At 49.3% G+C, this 20,615-nt stretch overlaps 1 protein-coding gene across 1 annotated transcript in view; it reads left to right on the forward strand.

The window, feature by feature from the left end:
- The first annotated feature begins 775 nt into the window (after positions 1–775).
- The window catches only part of HGD (homogentisate 1,2-dioxygenase), an 86,390-nt gene continuing 66,550 nt past the window's right edge, over positions 776–20,615 (forward strand). The window contains exon 1 of the mRNA XM_063956854.1: positions 776–1,013. Within this exon, the coding sequence (XP_063812924.1) occupies positions 903–1,013 (111 nt within the window). The 5' untranslated portion in view covers positions 776–902. The remainder of the gene's footprint in view (positions 1,014–20,615) is intronic.

Genomic DNA, 20,615 nt, shown 5'->3' on the forward strand with positions numbered 1-20,615 from the left:
GCTCGCAGGCTTACACTCTATTGGGAAATATGGATTTAATACATGCCCTCTATTGGAGACTGAGGTGGTCAGGAGGTGCTGTCAGAATGGTGGATAACTGAATTGCCCCCATAGATGGTAAGGGAACAGCGCCCCCAGTGGCCACCTTTCACCCCTATCACAGATTCCCTGGTGCAGTATCTCTGTAGCTGTAATGTAGGTTTTTTCTCTTTGGGGTCCGTAGGAGTCTCTGGTTATCCGGAGGTCACCGCAGCCAGTACCGGGGTCAGGTGGCCCGGTGGCCCTCTTACCTCAGTCTGGGCTACACGAGGACGCCCCAGTAACCCCGATGCCATCTGCTGATAGATAAGACGGGTGTGTTGTGTGTTACATTGTCCATGCAAACCAGACAAGTGTGACTGTGATCATCCGGCCGTGGGGGAGACGTATCAAATCTTCTAAAGAGTACAGCTGGAGGTGTGGCCATAACAACCAATCAGAGTCTAGCTATCATGTATCTCAGGCATGTCCAAACTGCGGTCCTCCAGCTGTTGTGAAACTACACATCCCAGCATGCTCTGACACAGTTTTGCTGTCAGAGAATGCAATAGCTGTGTCTGGGCATGCTGGGATGTATAGTTTCTCAACAGCTGGAGGGCCGCAGTTTGGACATGCCTGATGTATCTAGTACGTGCTATGAAATGACAGCTAGAATCTGATTGGTAGCTGTGGGCCCCGCTACCTCTTGCCCTCTCTGGAAGGTTTGGTACCTCTCCCCCTGCAGGTGACCGTGTTATTGCTGCGATGGGGAATGGAGCTAAGTCTTGGCTGCTTGGAGCTGTTCTGCATGTGGTCGGGATGAGTGACCCAAGTACACAGCCGCCTCCTCCTCATCATTGTGCAACAGGCCCGGCCCTCTGTGTATGATTAAATGCACATTGAGTAACTGGTTACATCTCAGCAAAGTGCTGGCGGCTCATACAGGAGAAACTGCAGCTCGTCCTGGACACTCGGCAGAGATGGCAGAACTGAAGGTGAGTGCTGGACTGAGCAGCACGGTAGAGGTGTATGGAGTATAACCCACACAGGCAGCCGCCCCGCTATAGTATTGGACATAGATCAGAAACTGTCATGTTAGTTATTTTGCACATCCTATATAATAAAACGCTAACGCTGCTCCTCACATTCATGGGGGGAATTAAAATGTTTTGCGCGCTGGCAGCCACTAGATGGCGCCCAATGGAGCAATTCAATTGCATAATAGTTACGATCGGATTCACTGTCAATGGGCCTGATTCAGACCTGATCGCAGCAGCAAATTTGTTAGCAGTTGGGCAAAACCATATGCAGTGCAGGTGGGGCAGATGTAACATGTGCAGAGAGAGTTAGATTTGGGTGGGGTGTGTTCAAACTGAAATCTAAATTGCAGGGTAGAAATAAAGCAGCCAGTATTTACCCTGCACAGAAACAACACAATCCACCCAAATCTAACTCTCTCTGCACATGTTACATCTGCCCCCCCTGCAGTGCACATGGTTTTGCCCATTAGCTAACAAATATGCTGCTACGCTCAGGTCTGAATTAGGCCCAATGCCTGTACTCCTTTCTCTTAGCTGACCCCGGTAGTCTTGGAATCCGCTTGTAAAGTGTTATATGAAATGGATCATGGTTACTGAATATAACAGCAATGTATAAAATAACGTATGGAAGCCAGTTCCATGGAAACTCCCATGTGCACATTTCTGTGCAGAATGTTCATTTAAAATGATGGTATTCTCACTAGTTATCTGAATACAGATGCAACTTGTGTTTGTACTGCTACCTGTATCATGTGAGTGTTACCCTTTAGCAGCATTATGGTTGGGAGCCATGTGTTACCCACAGTGGCTGACCTGATTACACTTCTGTGCAGTTCCGGCAACATACCCTCTCTGACCCATTCCACATTCCGGCCCATGTACGCTGCAGTGTAGATGTGACTAAGTTGCGTACGTTCGTCTCCAGAGTGGCGCAGTGATACGTGCAAGATACAGCCACAAATCTTCCGTTCATTTCTGCATCTGCCCCTGTGAGAACAAATGTTGATCACGGGGTAGCAATGCCAACGCAGCAGCGATCCTTTATAGGGATGGAACTGCGAGGCACCACAAGTGTAGCAGCCGCCCACAAATGAATGCGCACCGAAGCCCTAGCAACACGCTCCGCTGAATCTGGCCCATTGTCCTTACTAAACATTAACATGTTTTACTGTATTCCTAAATAATCATCATTGTTCATCAAACTTTAATGTTAGTTGACGCTGCATGAGAAAAAAAATAATATATATATATATATATATATATATATATATATAGACGTTAGAGAAATATGGCATTGTGCACTGAGCACCCACTGCACTACAAATATGATGCAATCCATGTTATTGGGCACAATCCTTGTCCTCCTCTTGTATTTGCTGCACAGTGTATAATACATCGGGTGTCCGTTATGAACGGTTATATACGGCAGTGATGCTAACCACATCTGTTGTGTGGAGTTTGTATGTTCTCCCCGAGTTTACATGGTTTCCTCCCGCATCAAAAACACGTACGGGTCGGATAATTGGCTTCCAACAAAAAACAAACCAAAAAAACCCAATAAAAATAAAAATGAACTGTGTACGCGTGCGCATGTGATAGTGAATATAGAGTGTAAGCTCACTGGGGCAGCGACTGATGCGAGTGACTGAAGTATTATCTGTACAGCGCTGTGGAATATATGTGCGCTATGTATATAATAGGGGTCTCCAGTGCTGCCAGTGATCGGGGCTGCACGTGTTGGGACCACCACTCCCATACATAACCTTTGCTGTTCCTGCCTCTGGATGCACTTTGGATGAGCCACTCGCAGAGGGCGGCGGGGAGGGGGCGTTCTGGGCTCAGCCAATCGCAGGGCAGCCACATGGACACTGTCAGCTGCAAACTTCAAACAGATTCCTGCTGCCTGTCGCTGATTAACCCCGTGAAGAACAAAACTCTACTACAGGAGGCGCACAAGAGGGAAAGCTGCTGCTGGTGTATGTTATTGGGATTACAGAGCATTAACCCCAAATTGTTGGACCTTTGCCCCCATCCTGCTGTGTCTAAGCTTATTGTCTATGTATTACAGGTGTAGCCATGCTCATCTTTGTTGCGATGTGACATGCTGCAACACGGCTTACCGCAACTATTCGCAGCCGGTGATCGCTCCATTAATTCCTGGTGGACACAGACCGGCGCAGCATGCCGCAACAACGCACGCCGCACCACAGCAAGATGAGCATGGCTATGTATTGGTTTTGCCACGTGTTGTGTTAGTTTGTGCCTGGCGCAGATCGGGTACTGTGCAGTTTGCATAGTGTACCGTACATGAAAGCGCTCCCACACACATGCGCACATGTTCTTTGCACACACAAGGCAGGTAGGTATCCCCCCATCACTGTGGACAGGTAGGTATCCCCCCATCACTGTGCAGAGGACAGGTAGGGAGCCCCCATCACTGTGCAGAGGACAGGTAGGGAGCCCCCCATCACTGTGCAGAGGACAGGTAGGGAGCCCCCCATCACTGTGCAGAGGACAGGTAGGGAGCCCCATCACTGTGCAGAGGACAGGTAGGGAGCCCCATCACTGTGCAGAGGACAGGTAGGGAGCCCCCCATCACTGTGCAGAGGACAGGTAGGGAGCCCCCATCACTGTGCAGAGGACAGGTAGGGAGCCCCCATCACTGTGCAGAGGACAGGTAGGGAGCCCCCATCACTGTGCAGAGGACAGGTAGGGAGCCCCCCATCACTGTGCAGAGGACAGGTAGGGAGCCCCCATCACTGTGCAGAGGACAGGTAGGGAGCCCCATCACTGTGCAGAGGACAGGTAGGGAGCCCCCCATCACCGTGCAGAGGACAGGTAGGGAGCCTCCATCACTGTGCAGAGGACAGGTAGGGAGCCCCCATCACTGTGCAGAGGACAGGTAGGGAGCCCCCATCACTGTGCAGAGGACAGGTAGGGAGCCCCCATCACTGTGCAGAGGACAGGTAGGGAGCCCCCATCACTGTGCAGAGGACAGGTAGGGAGCCCCCATCACTGTGCAGAGGACAGGTAGGGAGCCCCCCATCACCGTGCAGAGGACAGGTAGGGAGCTCCCATCACTGTGCAGAGGACAGGTAGGGAGCCCCCCATCACTGTGCAGAGGACAGGTAGGGAGCCCCCATCACTGTGCAGAGGACAGGTAGGTATCACCCCATCACTGTGCAGAGGACAGGTAGGGAGCCCCCCATCACCGTGCAGAGGACAGGTAGGGAGCCCCCCATCACTGTGCAGAGGACAGGTAGGGAGCCCCCATCACTGTGCAGAGGACAGGTAGGGAGCCCCCATCACTGTGCAGAGGACAGGTAGGGAGCCCCCATCACTGTGCAGAGGACAGGTAGGGAGCCCCCATCACTGTGCAGAGGACAGGTAGGGAGCCCCATCACTGTGCAGAGGACAGGTAGGTATCACCCCATCACTGTGCAGAGGACAGGTAGGGAGCCCCCCATCACCGTGCAGAGGACAGGTAGGGAGCCCCCCATCACCGTGCAGAGGACAGGTAGGGAGCCCCCCATCACTGTGCAGAAGACAGGTAGGGAGCCCCAATCACTGTGCAGAGGACAGGTAGGGAGCCCCAATCACTGTGCAGAGGACAGGTAGGTATCACCCCATCACTGTGCAGAGGACAGGTAGGGAGCCCCCCATCACTGTGCAGAGGACAGGTAGGGAGCCCCCATCACTGTGCAGAGGACAGGTAGGGAGCCCCATCACTGTGCAGAGGACAGGTAGGTATCACCCCATCACTGTGCAGAGGACAGGTAGGGAGCCCCCATCATTGTGCAGAGGACAGGTAGGGAGCCCCCATCACTGTGCAGAGGACAGGTAGGGAGCCCCCCATCACTGTGCAGAGGACAGGTAGGGAGCCCCCCATCACTGTGCAGAGGACAGGTAGGGAGCCCCCATCACTGTGCAGAGGACAGGTAGGGAGCCCCCCATCACTGTGCAGAGGACAGGTAGGGAGCCCCCCATCACTGTGCAGAGAACAGGTAGGGAGCCCCCCATCACTGTGCAGAGGACAGGTAGGGAGCCCCCATCATTGTGCAGAGGACAGGTAGGGAGCCCCCCATCACTGTGCAGAGGACAGGTAGGGAGCCCCATCACTGAGCAGAGGACAGGTAGGGAGCCCCCCATCATTGTGCAGAGGACAGGTAGGGAGCCCCCATCACTGTGCAGAGGACAGGTAGGGAGCCCCATCACTGTGCAGAGGACAGGTAGGGAGCCCCCCATCATTGTGCAGAGGACAGGTAGGGAGCCCCCCATCACTGTGCAGAGGACAGGTAGGGAGACCCCATCACTGTGCAGAGGACAGGTAGGGAGACCCCATCACTGTGCAGAGGACAGGTAGGGAGCCCCATCACTGTGCAGAGGACAGGTAGGGAGCCCCATCATTGTGCAGAGGACAGGTAGGTATCCCCCCATCACTGTGCAGAGGACAGGTAAGGAGCCCCCCATCACTGTGCAGAGGACAGGTAGGGGGCCCCCCATCACTGTGCAGAGGACAGTGAGGGAGCCCCCATCACTGTGCAGAGGACAGGTAGGTATCCCCCCATCACTGTGCAGAGGACAGGTAGGGAGCCCCCATCACTGTGCAGAGTACAGGTAGGGAGCCCCCATCACTGTGCAGAGGACAGGTAGGGAGCCCCCATCACTGTGCAGAGTACAGGTAGGGAGCCCCCATCACTGTGCAGAGAACAGGTAGGGAGCCCCCATCACTGTGCAGAGGACAGGTAGGGAGCCCCCCATCACTGTGCAGAGGACAGGTAGGGAGCCCCCATCATTGTGCAGAGGACAGGTAGGGAGCCCCTTATCACTGTGCAGAGGACAGGTAGGGAGCCTCCCATCACTGTGCAGAGTACAGGTAGGGAGCCCCTTATCACTGTGCAGAGGACAGGTAGGGAGCCCCATCACTGTGCAGAGGAGAGGTAGGGAGCCCCCCATCACTGTGCAGAGGACAGGCAGGGAGCCCCCATCACTGTGAAGAGGACAGGTAGGGAGCCCCCCATCACTGTGCAGAGGACAGGTAGGGAGCCCCCATCACTGTGCAGAGGACAGGTAGGGAGCCCCCATCACTGTGCAGAAGACAGGTAGGGAGCCCCCATCACTGTGCAGAGGACAGGTAGGGAGCCCCCATCACTGTGCAGAGGACAGGTAGGGAGCCCCATCACTGTGCAGAGGAGAGGCAGGGAGCCCCCATCACTGTGAAGAGGACAGGTAGGGAGCCCCCCATCACTGTGCAGAGGACAGGTAGGGAGCCCCCCATCACTGTACAGAGGACAGGTAGGGAGCCCCCATCACTGTGCAGAGGACAGGTAGGGAGCCCTCCATCACTGTGCAGAGGACAGGTAGGGAGCCCTCCATCACTGTGCAGAGGACAGGTAGGGAGCCCCCCATCACTGTGCAGAGGACAGGTAGGGAGCCCCCATCACTGTGCAGAGGACAGGTAGGGAGCCCCCCATCACTGTGCAGAGGACAGGTAGGGAGCCCCCCATCACTGTGCAGAGGACAGGCAGGGAGCCCCCCCCATCACTGTGCAGAGGACAGGCAGGGAGCCCCCATCACTGTGAAGAGGACAGGTAGGGAGCCCCCCATCACTGTGCAGAGGACAGGTAGGGAGCCCCCCATCACTGTGCAGATGACAGGTAGGGAGCACCCATCACTGTGCAGAGGACAGGTAGGGAGCCCTCCATCACTGTGCAGAGGACAGGTAGGGAGCCCCCATCACTGTGCAGAGGACAGGTAGGGAGCCCCCATCACTGTGCAGAGGACAGGTAGGGAGCCCCCCTCACTGTGCAGAGGACAGGTAGGGAGCCCCCCATCACTGTGCAGAGGACAGGTAGGGAGCTCCCATCACTGTGCAGAGGACAGGTAGGGAGCCCCCATCACTGTGCAGAGGACAGGTAGGGAGCCCCCATCACTGTGCAGAGGACAGGTAGAGAGCCCCCATCACTGTGCAGAGGACAGGTAGGGAGCTCCCATCACTGTGCAGAGGACAGGTAGGGAGCCCCATCACTGTGCAGAGGACAGGTAGGGAGCCCCCATCATTGTGCAGAGGACAGGTAGGGAGCCCCCCATCACTGTGCAGAGGACAGGTAGGGAGCCCCCATCACTGTGCAGAGAACAGGTAGGGAGCCCCCTATCACTGTGCAGAGGACAGGTAGGGAGCCCCCCATCACTGTGCAGAGGACAGGTAGGGAGCCCCAATCACTGTGCAGAGGACAGGTAGGTATCACCCCATTACCATGCAGAGGACAGGTAGGGAGCCCCCAATCACTGTGCAGAGGACAGGTAGGGAGCCCCCCATCACTGTGCAGAGGACAGGTAGGGAGCCCCCCATCACTGTGCAGAGGACAGGTAGGGAGCCCCCGATCACTGTGCAGAGGACAGGTAGGGAGCCCCCCATCACTGTGCAGAGGACAGGTAGGGAGCCCCCCATCACTGTGCAGAGGACAGGTAGGTATCACCCCATCACTGTGCAGAGGACAGGTAGGGAGCTCCCCATCACTGTGCAGAGGACAGATAGGGAGCTCCTCATCACTGTGCAGAGGACAGGTAGGGAGCCCCCATCACTGTGCAGAGGACAGGTAGGGAGCCCCCCATCACTGTGCAGAGGACAGGTAGGGAGCCCCCATCACTGTGCAGAGGACAGGTAGGGAGCCCCCCATCACTGTGCAGAGGACAGGTAGGGAGCCCCCATCACTGTGCAGAGGACAGATAGGGAGCTCCTCATCACTGTGCAGAGGACAGGTTGGGAGCTCCCCATCACTGTGCAGAGGACAGGTAGGGAGCCCCCCATCACTGTGCAGAGGACAGGTAGGGAGCCCCCCATCACTGTGCAGAGGACAGGTAGAGAGCCCCCCATCACTGTGCAGAGGACAGGTAGAGAGCCCCCCATCACTGTGCAGAGGACAGGTAGGGAGCCCCCCATCACTGTGCAGAGGACAGGTAGGGAGCCCCCCATCACTGTGCAGAGGACAGGTAGGGAGCCCCCCATCACTGTGCAGAGGACAGGTAGGGAGCCCCCCATCACTGTGCAGAGGACAGGTAGGGAGCCCCCATCACTGTGCAGAGGACAGGTAGGGAGCTCCCCATCACTGTGCAGAGGACAGGTAGGTATCCCCCCATCACTGTGCAGAGGACAGGTAGGGAGCCCCCCATCACTGTACAGAGGACAGGTAGGGAGCCCCCATCACTGTGCAGAGGACAGGTAGGGAGCCCCCCATCACTGTGCAGAGGACAGGTAGGGAGCCCCCATCACTGTGCAGAGGACAGGTAGGTATCCCCATATCACTGTACAGAGGACAGGTAAGGAGCCCCCCCATCACTGTGCAGAGGACAGGTAGGGAGCCCCCATCACTGTGCAGAGGACAGGTAGGGAGCCCCCCATCACTGTGCAGAGGACAGGTAGGTATCCGCCCATCACTGTGCAGAGGACAGGTAGGGAGCCCCCCATCACTGTGCAGAGGACAGGTAGGGAGCCCCCCATCACTGTGCAGAGGACAGGTAGGGAGCCCCCCATCACTGTGCAGAGGACAGGTAGGGAGCCCCCCCATCACTGTGCAGAGGACAGGTAGGGGGCCCTCCATCACTGTGCAGAGGACAGGTAGGGAGCCCCCCATCACTGTGCAGAGGACAGGTAGGGAGCCCCCCATCACTGTGCAGAGGACTGGTAGGGTGCACCTCTTCCCTTTTGGCTGGCTCCTCTTTGATCCTCCAGGCATGAGTCCCTTACAGGTGCACTGCTGGGGATATCCGGATGGATTTTCTATCCTTTCCCCTCTTTGGAGTGAGTTGGGCAGCCCCTTATTGATAATTATCTATAGTAGTGCCTCACTCAGGGTCATTATAGGGTGACAGAGCCCAGCGCAAGATGAGGAGAGACGCCTCCCCCCCCCCCAAAAAAAAAAAAATGGGGTGTGCCAACTAGAGATGTGCACCGGAAATTTTTCGGGTTTTGTGTTTTGGTTTTGGGTTCGGTTCCGTGGCCGTGTTTTGGGTTCGAACGCGTTTTGGCAAAACCTCACCGAAATTTTTTTGTCGGATTCGGGTGTGTTTTGGATTCGGGTGTTTTTTTTCAAAAATCCCTAAAAAACAGCTTAAATCATAGAATTTGGGGGTAATTTTGATCCCAAAGTATTATTAACCTCAATAACCATAATTTTCACTCATTTTCAGTCTATTCTGAACACCTCACACCTCACAATATTATTTTTAGTCCTAAAATTTGCACCGAGGTCGCTGGATGACTAAGCTCAGTGACCCAAGTGGCCGACACAAACACCTGGCCCATCTAGGAGTGTCACTGCAGTGTCACGCAGGATTGCCCTTCCAAAAAACACTCCCCAAACAGCACATGACGCAAAGAAAAATGAAAGAAAAAAGAGGTGCAAGATGGAATTGTCCTTGGGCCCTCCCACCCACCCTTATGTTGTATAAACAGGACATGCACACTTTAACCAACCCATCATTTCAGTGACAGGGTCTGCCACACGACTGTGACTGAAATGACGGGTTGGTTTGGACCCCCACCAAAAAAGAAGCAATTAATCTCTCCTTGCACAAACTGGCTCTACAGAGGCAAGATGTCCACCTCATCATCATCCTCCGATTCATCACCGTGTACATCCCCCTCCTCACAGATTATCAATTCGTCCCCACTGGAATCCACCATCACAGCTCCCTGTGTACTTTGTGGAGGCAATTGCTGCTGGTGAATGTCTCCACGGAGGAATTGATTATAATTCATTTTAATGAACATCATCTTCTCCACATTTTCTGGAAGTAACCTCGTACGCCGATTGCTGACAAGGTGAGCGGCGGCACTAAACACTCTTTCGGAGTACACACTTGTGGGAGGGCAACTTAGGTAGAATAAAGCCAGTTTGTGCAAGGGCCTCCAAATTGCCTCTTTTTCCTGCCAGTATACGTACGGACTGTCTGACGTGCCTACTTGGATGCGGGCACTCATATAATCCTCCACCATTCTTTCAATGGTGAGAGAATCATATGCAGTGACAGTAGACGACATGTCCGTAATCGTTGGCAGGTCCTTCAGTCCGGACCAGATGTCAGCATCAGCAGTCGCTCCAGACTGCCCTGCATCACCGCCAGCGGGTGGGCTCGGAATTCTGAGCCTTTTCCTCGCACCCCCAGTTGCGGGAGAATGTGAAGGAGGAGATGTTGACAGGTCGCGTTCCGCTTGACTTGACAATTTTCTCACCAGCAGTTCTTTGTACCCCTGCAGACTTGTGTCTGCCGGAAAGAGAGATCCAAGGTAGGTTTTAAATCTAGGATCGAGCACGGTGGCCAAAATGTAGTGCTCTGATTTCAACAGATTGACCACCCGTGAATCCTTGTTAAGCGAATTAAGGGCTCCATCCACAAGTCCCACATGCCTAGCGGAATCGCTCAGTGTTAGCTCCTCCTTCAATGTCTCCAGCTTCTTCTGCAAAAGCCTGATGAGGGGAATGACCTGACTCAGGCTGGCAGTGTCTGAACTGACTTCACGTGTGGCAAGTTCAAAAGGTTGCAGAACCTTGCACAACGTTGAAATCATTCTCCACTGCGCTTGAGACAGGTGCATTCCACCTCCTATATCGTGCTCAGTTGTATAGGCTTGAATGGCCTTTTGCTGCTCCTCCAACCTCTGAAGCATATAGAGGGTTGAATTCCACCTCGTTACCACTTCTTGCTTCAGATGATGGCAGGGCAGGTTCAGGCGTTTTTGGTGTTGCTCCAGTCTTCTGTACGTGGTGCCTGTACGCCGAAAGTGTCCCGCAATTCTTCTGGCCACCGACAGCATCTCTTGCATGCCCCTGTCGTTTTTTAAATAATTCTGCACCACCAAATTCAAGGTATGTGCAAAACATGGGACGTGCTGGAATTTGCCCAGATTTAATGCACACACAATATTGCTGGCGTTGTCCGATGCCACAAATCCACAGGAGAGTCCAATTGGGGTAAGCCATTCTGCGATAATCTTCCTCAGTTGCCGTAAGAGGTTTTCAGCTGTGTGCGTATTCTGGAAAGCGGTGATACAAAGCGTAGCCTGCCTAGGAAAGAGTTGGCGTTTGCGAGATGCTGCTACTGGTGCCGCCGCTGCTGTTCTTGCGGCGGGAGTCAATACATCTACCCAGTGGGCTGTCACAGTCATATAGTCCTGAGTCTGCCCTGCTCCACTTGTCCACATGTCCGTGGTTAAGTGGACATTGTGTACAACTGCATTTTTTAGGACACTGGTGAGACTTTTTCTGAGGTCTGTGTACATTTTCGGTATCGCCTGCCTAGAGAAATGGAACCTAGATGGTATTTGGTACCGGGGACACAGTACCTCAAACAAGTCTATAGTTGGCTCTGCAGTAATGATGGATACCGGAACCACGTTTCTCACCGCCCAGGATGCCAAGGCCTCAGTTATCCGCTTTGCAGCAGGATGTGTCGAAGTCAGAAAAATGTCTCTATGCACGTTGCCATATTTGCACCGCACACTGGTCCGCGCTGCGCGTGCGTGCGCTCTCCCGTGGAGGCGCATACCCGCAATAGCGTGCACTCACAGGCGCGGTATGCGTATTTACGGTAGAGTTTACGTAGTCGTAGCGTGCGACTCATTCGTTACATATTTTCACAATTAATGTAGTTTATAGATTATGGTCCCTTTGATAGATTCTGAAAGTTTGGTTAATATAGAATGTCCCTGAACGGAGGAATCCCTCTTTGTATTGTGCGAAGGGTCTAACAGGAGTCAGACAGTGGTGTTTGGTACCTATCGGAAGAGTATTTAAATAGCAATATTCCGGTGTTGGTTTGGAGCAGATTAATTGCTCGTGTGAATAGTTATGGACATAAGAAGTTATGTCCATTTATTCATTATTATTTGTCCTTACTTAGTCATGCATCTGAACAGTTGGAGACAGGCATCAGTAGGTCTCAAATGTCTCTTTGACCTCAGAGATCCCCCAAACAATAGTTTGCATGTTAAGAGGGCCTCATCTCTACACATGCATAAGGTAAACACAGGAATAGTAATTGAAGATCAATTGTACTCCAAATCAGTATCTTTCCCGCAGACGGAGTACAATAGTCTTTAATTACACTGAGCTTTTGAGACTCAATGAGGAGGGTCAACACCTGTGTTTACAAATGGGGCTGGATTTGTATACAGGAGAATGAGGGCTGAGATGTCATTGTCTCAACTGAAAGTGGACATCATGAATATAGAACAGAACCCAGACAGGATTCTGTTTTGTATTCGCCAAACAATACCCCCTCCAGAAGACAGGAATGTGTTAGTTATCACCCATTGTTTTGCATAACCAGGGCCACTGATATGAATCAACTTGTGACCTTTGTTATAATGCGAAGCCGAGTTCCTGCGTCCAATGGACAGTGAGACTGTAGGGACCAATAGATTGCATTGTGTGAGTAGCATAAATAGGCAGGCCGACCACATCCAGCTCACTCTCTCATCAACGGTTATCTGCTGATAGCCGGGAGCTGGATATCGAGGCGCAGGCGATCATACCCTTTGTGCGTAAGTTTCTCTCCGTTATCATTGTCTTTCTGTGAGCCAATATCTCTCTCTCTCTCTCTCTCTCTCTCTCTCTCTCTCTCTCTCTCTCTCTCTCTCTCTCTCTCTCTCTCTCTCTCTCTCTGTTCTGTTCTCTCATATCTCCCCTAGACTAGGCTAGTATTGTATTGTATTAGATAGTATTGTATTGTATTGCATTTAGGTCAGTGTAGTATTGTCTTTTTGTATTTATTGTTTAGTTCTGTGGTTAGGAAGTCTCTGTTATATTGTAGTGTATCAATTGTACTGTTATCCCCTTTTACAAGTATATTAGATATAATACAGTTAATAGGCCTTGGAACCTAAACCAGCATCTGTGTATTTCCTATAGTGTTAAGTGTTCACTTGAGCGTCGGTGACGCTCAAGCAGCTTTGTAGTTAGTCAGGTTACACAAGGTTGCACTTACACCCTGTACTCACATTAAGGTATTCAGTGTATTTCATTGGTATAAGGTTTTATCATAAAGGTATAGTGTTGTGAGCGTCTGCATCGCTGGTGACCTCCTCGTGGTCTCGAGCGTAAGCTACGCCATAGCGAATCATTACCCTAGACATAACCAATAACGTGTCCTGTGATCACTGGGCCGTGAGCGAACGTGACGCTTGAGCGTCTCGCCTACGGCTGAGCGATCGCTACGCAGATAGCGTACCATTACGGTACTTCTTAAGTAAACAGCGTACAGTGTTCTTAGCTTCATAAAGGGTTGTTATAAGGCAAAGGAATTTAGCATTGTCAATTGCGGGCTCGTCCTATACTTCTCACATCTGCACTAGGTAGATCAGCAGACATTATCCCTCCAGCAAAGGGTGGGAGGTTGTCTCACAGTGCTGACGGGATAAGCGTCTGCTTCGCTTAGATAAAGAGTGCTGAAGGAACCCGGTAACCGGAAGTAAGAACAAAACGCTTGTGTCTTTTAAAACTTTTATTTTTCTTTTGTCTTGCGTACGCATACATACCTGCATTTCTTTTCACTTGTGTATTTCATTTTTCGTATATCACTATTCCTGTTTGCCAATTTTATAGTTGATAGAAAGTGCTAAAAAGAGATTTGCTGTTATTTCATAGTAGAGGTAATAGTTAAAGTATAGAACAAACACACGGTTTGTCTGAGATACAAGGCAGTCAGTGTGGATTGCGGTAGATGATCAGGGATCATTTACATTGATAAAAATATATTGTGTTACGGTGGATCCTTTGCATTGTGTACACGTGTCGCTAACAAAGACTAACGTACGCAATCCAAAAGGCAGACGCACGCAGCGTTCATTACGCAACGTAGCGTCCGGTTACGCCCACGTAGCTCAAGTTGTGATAAAGTGAAGTAACGCCAAGGCGATAATTAACGCACAGCGGTAGATAACGCGAAGCGGTAAATAACACAAATCTATTTTTGGAAAATCTGAAATTTAGTTTAACAGATCCTGCTCCTAATTGGTAACACTGTTGGGCTAAAGACAAATTTCTGCGCAGAAATAGATATAGAAACAAAAGTGTACATGTGTTGAGTGAGTGTGTTTTGTATACAAAAGTTTATATAACTTTAAGGTGGAACCAAAAGGAAAGCCGGGTACTCGTCAAGGGACATACGTGTAAGTGACATATACGGTGGCCAGGGAGGCATCCCTGGTTAAATAATATTTGAGCATTAGAGTATAGCGGACCATAAGGTAACAAGACCAGGAGGTCATAAGGTAACAAGACCAGGAGGTCATAAGGTAACAAGACCAGGAGGTCGTAAGGTAAAAGGTCCGCTATAAAAGTCCAGTGGCACAACGCCTGGGGTGTTGGTGCAGAACCCATATAGGCCATACAAGCTCTGGCTGAAGGAATCGCAGCCGGAAACATAGATTCCATTGATCTTTCAGTACATGACAAGTAGTGCTCGTATACTGAACGATTGGACCGCACGTTATTGTGTGCAGTAGTTAGTAATCTGACCTAATACCATTAGAGTAAAGTGGTCACAAACGCTATCTGTACATTCTGACGTGATTTGTGTAATTTTTTATTTTTGGAAGGGAAGTTCGCTGGTCACTCAGGAACTATCTAACAACCCCAACTTTACTGGAAAGAGTAAGTGTCCTGCGGGTAACCCTCATATGTTCCAGTAAACTAAAGGTTCACAGGGGCCCTAGGTTGGGTCCAGCAGCTCTGGCTACAGTGATTGCAGCACAGGCCAACGTGGGCGAGAAGTAAGTGGGGTACTTGATAAACCACCACCGCCGGCCTGCCCAAGGACATCTTGGTTTGTTTGTAAGGGTTCGCTGAAAGCCTTGATATTCAAGGAGGAATAGGCAACGCCTGCAGATTATGGGGGCCATTTGTTCAGGTAGGGGGCGATCAACCTCGGTTCGGGTTGATTCAGAGAACCGATCCATCGGGTCGGCACGATATGTGATGTGTAAGAAATATGGAAATCACGCTGAAGTTTTATGTGATGAATGGGAGAGAATGACTGTACAAGACAGGGACAAATTCCCAAGAATAGGTAGCTTTAGTCCAGTAGTGTTACAAAATTTAAGGAGGAGGATAAGTCTCATTGAACCAACGAAGAGACAAAATAAACATTATGAATATTTACAGTTATGGCAACAGGAAAGTGAATTACAAAAAGAGTCTATTGACTTTTCTGACTCTTATCTTGAGAGGAGAGATATGGCAGCAGGAGAGGAGTTGATTGCGGAGAGAAAAGCACAAAGGTGGAACAATAAAAACGCTCTTAGCAACTGTAATATAGATTATAAGGATAAGTGTAATAAATGTAACCATGATTATTGTAATACTGTTGAATGTACAACTATTAACCTGTGCAAGCTGCACCCCATGTCAAACCTCCCTCAGGAATACAAACAAGAAAGTGAGCCCAGAACGATGTCAGCACCTCTTCCAGAAGCCATCCTACAAGACATCCAGGTGGACACGACCAAATTGGTAAAGGCAATAATCAAACCCCCTAACGGAGGGTCAGGTGAGGTCGTGTCCACAGGTACGTACAATGTTTTATATCACGCACAAACAAATGTACCCCATATTATAAGACCAAAACAAGGTGATGTAATTGAGTTTAGTCCTGTCAGGGTGATCACAGTCCCCAATGGGAAGACTGACGATCAGGGAACCATTCCCGTCAAGGACAGTGCAATGCGCCATCCCTGGTCCCGGACAGAATTGAGATCAATCATGTCTGATTACCCAGATCCTAGGAAAGATCTAACTGTATGATCAAAGATTCACAGAAGGTATATCAACTCCCTAGACAACGACATAATCATGGTATCCAAGGAATCAGGTAGGTACAGGGAAAGCGGTTGATGATGATGAACATCCGAGCGTTTGAGGAGGCATCAAATCAACCAAAACCCCAGGCCATTGGCACATGGAGGAACTTAAGGATTTGTGATCTGTGCAAAAGAGAAGGGCATTATGCCAGTAACTGCAACAGCCCACATAAAATCAGACCCCCTAGACATGAAAATGAGCAAAAGTTATGACACACCAAATTACAAGCAGGGATCATATAGGAAGAATTTTGGGCCACACCCATAATATATAGTTAGGAAAGGTGATTATTAGGAATGGAGGCAAGCCTGAGGTAACGGTTAATAAATTGGGAGGTCATTCACTGAAGACACAGGAATGACCAGGTTAAACGTTGTAAATGTATTTGTGAAAAATGTTTTTTCTTTCTCTCTCTATCCCCATCTCTGACGATTATTGGTAAGAATTCAAACATTGCATATTCGCTTGGTCCTTGCAGAAGTCTACCAAACCCCAGCATGACCTATCCACCACAATGTATTCTGGCCAGATACAGACAGTGGAATAATGCAAGTGCTGGTGGGGAGGGACTGCTCAAGGAAACCATTAGACACGTAGATACGACAGCCTAATAGTCTGACAATGTTTTCTTAATGTTGACAACGTTTAAAAATGCTTTGTTTCTCTTCTCTTATTGGTGGTTATTGTCGGGTTATGTAATGTATATATGCACATGAATTGTTCTCTATCTCTTTTGTTTTTTATTTTCTCTCTCTCCTCACTCATGTTTCCATGATTTAAAGATGGTATGTCACCCCTAAGTGTTAACCAATGGTAATGCCAGATTTTTGCTCCACACAGAAAGATCGCTAGTTAGGAAGAAAGATTACATCACCAGAAGGTTCATTCGGAAGACTGAAGAGACAGCACCTTTTGAGAGGACAGCAGAACAAAAAGAACAACAAAACGAGAGAACTTATTATCGTAACGAGTTCTCTCCCCCTCAAACTGATTTTCTTATACCCCCTTTACAAATTTCTTCTTTTCTCCTCCTGTAAGATGGACTTGCCCCAAGAGACTGTGACATGGATTTTCCCGTTAACCATGATGTTGACCAGAGCAGTCTGTTTCGGTGAGAGTACCAGTGAGGTCGAGAAAGGATCCAGAAAGGTCCTGATGACTGAGACGGAGGTGTAAAATTCCAATAGCAACCCAATCACCAAGCAAAGGCGAGTACCGGGCACGATCTAACAACCATGTTATCTGTAAACATTTTCTTTGAAGGATTGTTAGTTCAAAAAAAAGAAAAACTGTATCTGTAGGCTCTGTGACAATGGTTGAAGATGGATGCATAAAGAAATGCCAATCCAGTCTTAATATCCATATGGACCAGCATCCATTGAGTGACCATCACTCCTTAGTGGGTAACGTGTTAAATAAAACAGATTGTTGGGTATGCTCTCAAGTACCTCAGGGTCATAGTAAATCAGGGCTAGTACCATATCCTTTAACGGTAGGGGAGGTACTTGAGCTAAAGGGTGGGAGACCGGTGGACCGGAGGTTTAACATCTCCAGCCCTCCTAGTTTGAAGCTCCACCAATACCATGTGGATAGGTCCCTCTTATGTTTCAACATCTCCAATCCCAGAAAACCGGGAAATTGGGAAGTGTCATGGAGCAACCTTACCATGACCTTTTCACACAGAGCAGATAGAATGCCTACAGATACAGAGCTCGTACGCCACATAGCCAGTAGAGGAAAATCTTTCCGGTATCGATATACCTTAGGGAATAGGATTACTAGAGTTGGAGAGGTATCACCAGGATACTGTGCACATATCGTACAAACCGATACGTGCATTAAGCAGTTGGAAGAATTAGGGTCAGGAGATTTCACCTGGAAGGTTTGTAACATGGTCATGTCCTTCTCCGTCCCTTATGTTCTCCCCGATGATGCATATTTCATATGCGGGAGAAAGGCGTACAAGTGGCTAGCCCCAAACTCTGAAGGATTGTGTTATATTGGAAAAGTATTGCCTGAAGTGATGACTGTTACACATGACAAAATGAAGGACATACACCGTGGTGCCCAAGCTCCTTATACTCACACTCACTACGAGCACCGGGTTAAAAGACAACTGTCAGAAAGGTTAGAGCATCCGGCCTCTGATCTTATCCGTGAATCCACCGGGATTCAGGTTCTGGTAGCGTTAGATTTCACTCGTACCGCTCGAGGTGTGATGAATTATAGATACATTTCCGCACTCGCCAATTTGTTAGATAATATCACTGAAATGTATGATGACACGTTTAGATACACTGGAAGAGAACCTCAAGCTTACAAAACAGAACTAGTTCAGCATAGGATGGTTCTTAATTATCTTACAGCAGTAACAGGCGGATATTGTGTTACATTGGCAACACAGTACGGCATAAAGTGTTGCACGTATATCACAAATAGCACCGAGGATCCGGTAGAGGTCATAGACCAAAAGATGGACGATATTCTCCAATTGAAGTGGGAATTTCGTCGAAAACACAATCTCACCCTTGCTGCTGTAGGTAATGAGCTGACTGGTTGGGTGTCATGGTTGAACCCGCGAAATTGGTTCTCCGGTTTAGGAGAGTGGGCTCAAGGAGTCATAATGGATGTTGGAAAGTTTCTACTATGTATCTTAGGTGTCGTTATATCGATTGGATTGATATTTAGATGCGGGCAGGCTTTAATGAGGTGCAAACAAAGTACAAAAGTGATGAGCTTGAGGAGTGAGGAAACTGTAATTAACCTGGATTTGATTTATGACCCAATGATAGAAACCAGAATGTGATGAAAATGCGATTATACGGTCCGTTTCTTTCACCTGTTTTTCTGCTTTTTCTCCAAGACACAAAGACCCCCTTGGACGAGGAAGCTGACGAGACGAGATGTATACAGACAACAGACAAGCACCAAAGAAGAAGATTTGACAACTTTAAATATGGACACTTGATGAACTTTGCCATGGATCCCCAGTTTCCCTAGTATCTTTACACTCACGCTAGCCCAACATTTTTGTAAATCTGATGGCTCAGACAAAGCTATTTGCTCATGCCTAAGGAGCAATACAGCGCAAAGAAGACGACTCTCAACAGATACCGAAAACAACTTCGACGACAGATGTACATTTCCCTGACATAGAATATCATTGCATTTTTCGTAAGTGTTCTTTATCTTCATCTCTACAACCCTCAGGTAATGACACACATAGTCGATAGGGAATACAGGCTCAGATATCAGCAACCACATACTTCCCCCATTCATGTATCATCAACTAAAATGTGCTCCCCATTTTGTTCAAAATCCGAAAAGAGCTCGGTAAAGTTTGACAGCCCATCCACAGACCTGTACCACAGGATAAGAAGGAATTCAAATGTATACTTCGCAATACCTCGAAGCTTGATGTACAACACGTACGGCACGATGATACATGACCCCCCCCAAACATGGATTCATACACACATGCTTCTGCTTTCTCACTAGGTCATACCCTCTTCACACCTTCTCCTCTCTCCTCCCTTACCCAACCATGGAAATGTATTAACCCCTGACTTACATTTTTCTCCTTAAATGTTTTGTGGCAGTTATTATTGACTGCCAAAGGGTGGACTGTCGAAGTCAGAAAAATGTCTCTATGCACGTTGCCATATTTGCACCGCACACTGGTCCGCGCTGCGCGTGCGTGCGCTCTCCCGTGGAGGCGCATACCCGCAATAGCGTGCACTCACAGGCGCAGTATGCGTATTTACGGTAGAGTTTACGTAGTCGTAGCGTGCGACTCATTCGTTACATATTTTCACAATTAATGTAGTTTATAGATTATGGTCCCTTTGATAGATTCTGAAAGTTTGGTTAATATAGAATGTCCCTGAACGGAGGAATCCCTCTTTGTATTGTGCGAAGGGTCTAACAGGAGTCAGACAGTGGTGTTTGGTACCTATCGGAAGAGTATTTAAATAGCAATATTCCGGTGTTGGTTTGGAGCAGATTAATTGCTCGTGTGAATAGTTATGGACATAAGAAGTTATGTCCATTTATTCATTATTATTTGTCCTTACTTAGTCATGCATCTGAACAGTTGGAGACAGGCATCAGTAGGTCTCAAATGTCTCTTTGACCTCAGAGATCCCCCAAACAATAGTTTGCATGTTAAGAGGGCCTCATCTCTACACATGCATAAGGTAAACACAGGAATAGTAATTGAAGATCAATTGTACTCCAAATCAGTATCTTTCCCGCAGACGGAGTACAATAGTCTTTAATTACACTGAGCTTTTGAGACTCAATGAGGAGGGTCAACACCTGTGTTTACAAATGGGGCTGGATTTGTATACAGGAGAATGAGGGCTGAGATGTCATTGTCTCAACTGAAAGTGGACATCATGAATATAGAACAGAACCCAGACAGGATTCTGTTTTGTATTCGCCAAACAATACCCCCTCCAGAAGACAGGAATGTGTTAGTTATCACCCATTGTTTTGCATAACCAGGGCCACTGATATGAATCAACTTGTGACCTTTGTTATAATGCGAAGCCGAGTTCCTGCGTCCAATGGACAGTGAGACTGTAGGGACCAATAGATTGCATTGTGTGAGTAGCATAAATAGGCAGGCCGACCACATCCAGCTCACTCTCTCATCAACGCTTATCTGCTGATAGCCGGGAGCTGGATATCGAGG

Source organism: Pseudophryne corroboree, chromosome 2, assembly GCF_028390025.1.
Source record: "Pseudophryne corroboree isolate aPseCor3 chromosome 2, aPseCor3.hap2, whole genome shotgun sequence".
In the NCBI taxonomy this organism is placed as follows: Eukaryota; Metazoa; Chordata; class Amphibia; order Anura; family Myobatrachidae; genus Pseudophryne; species Pseudophryne corroboree.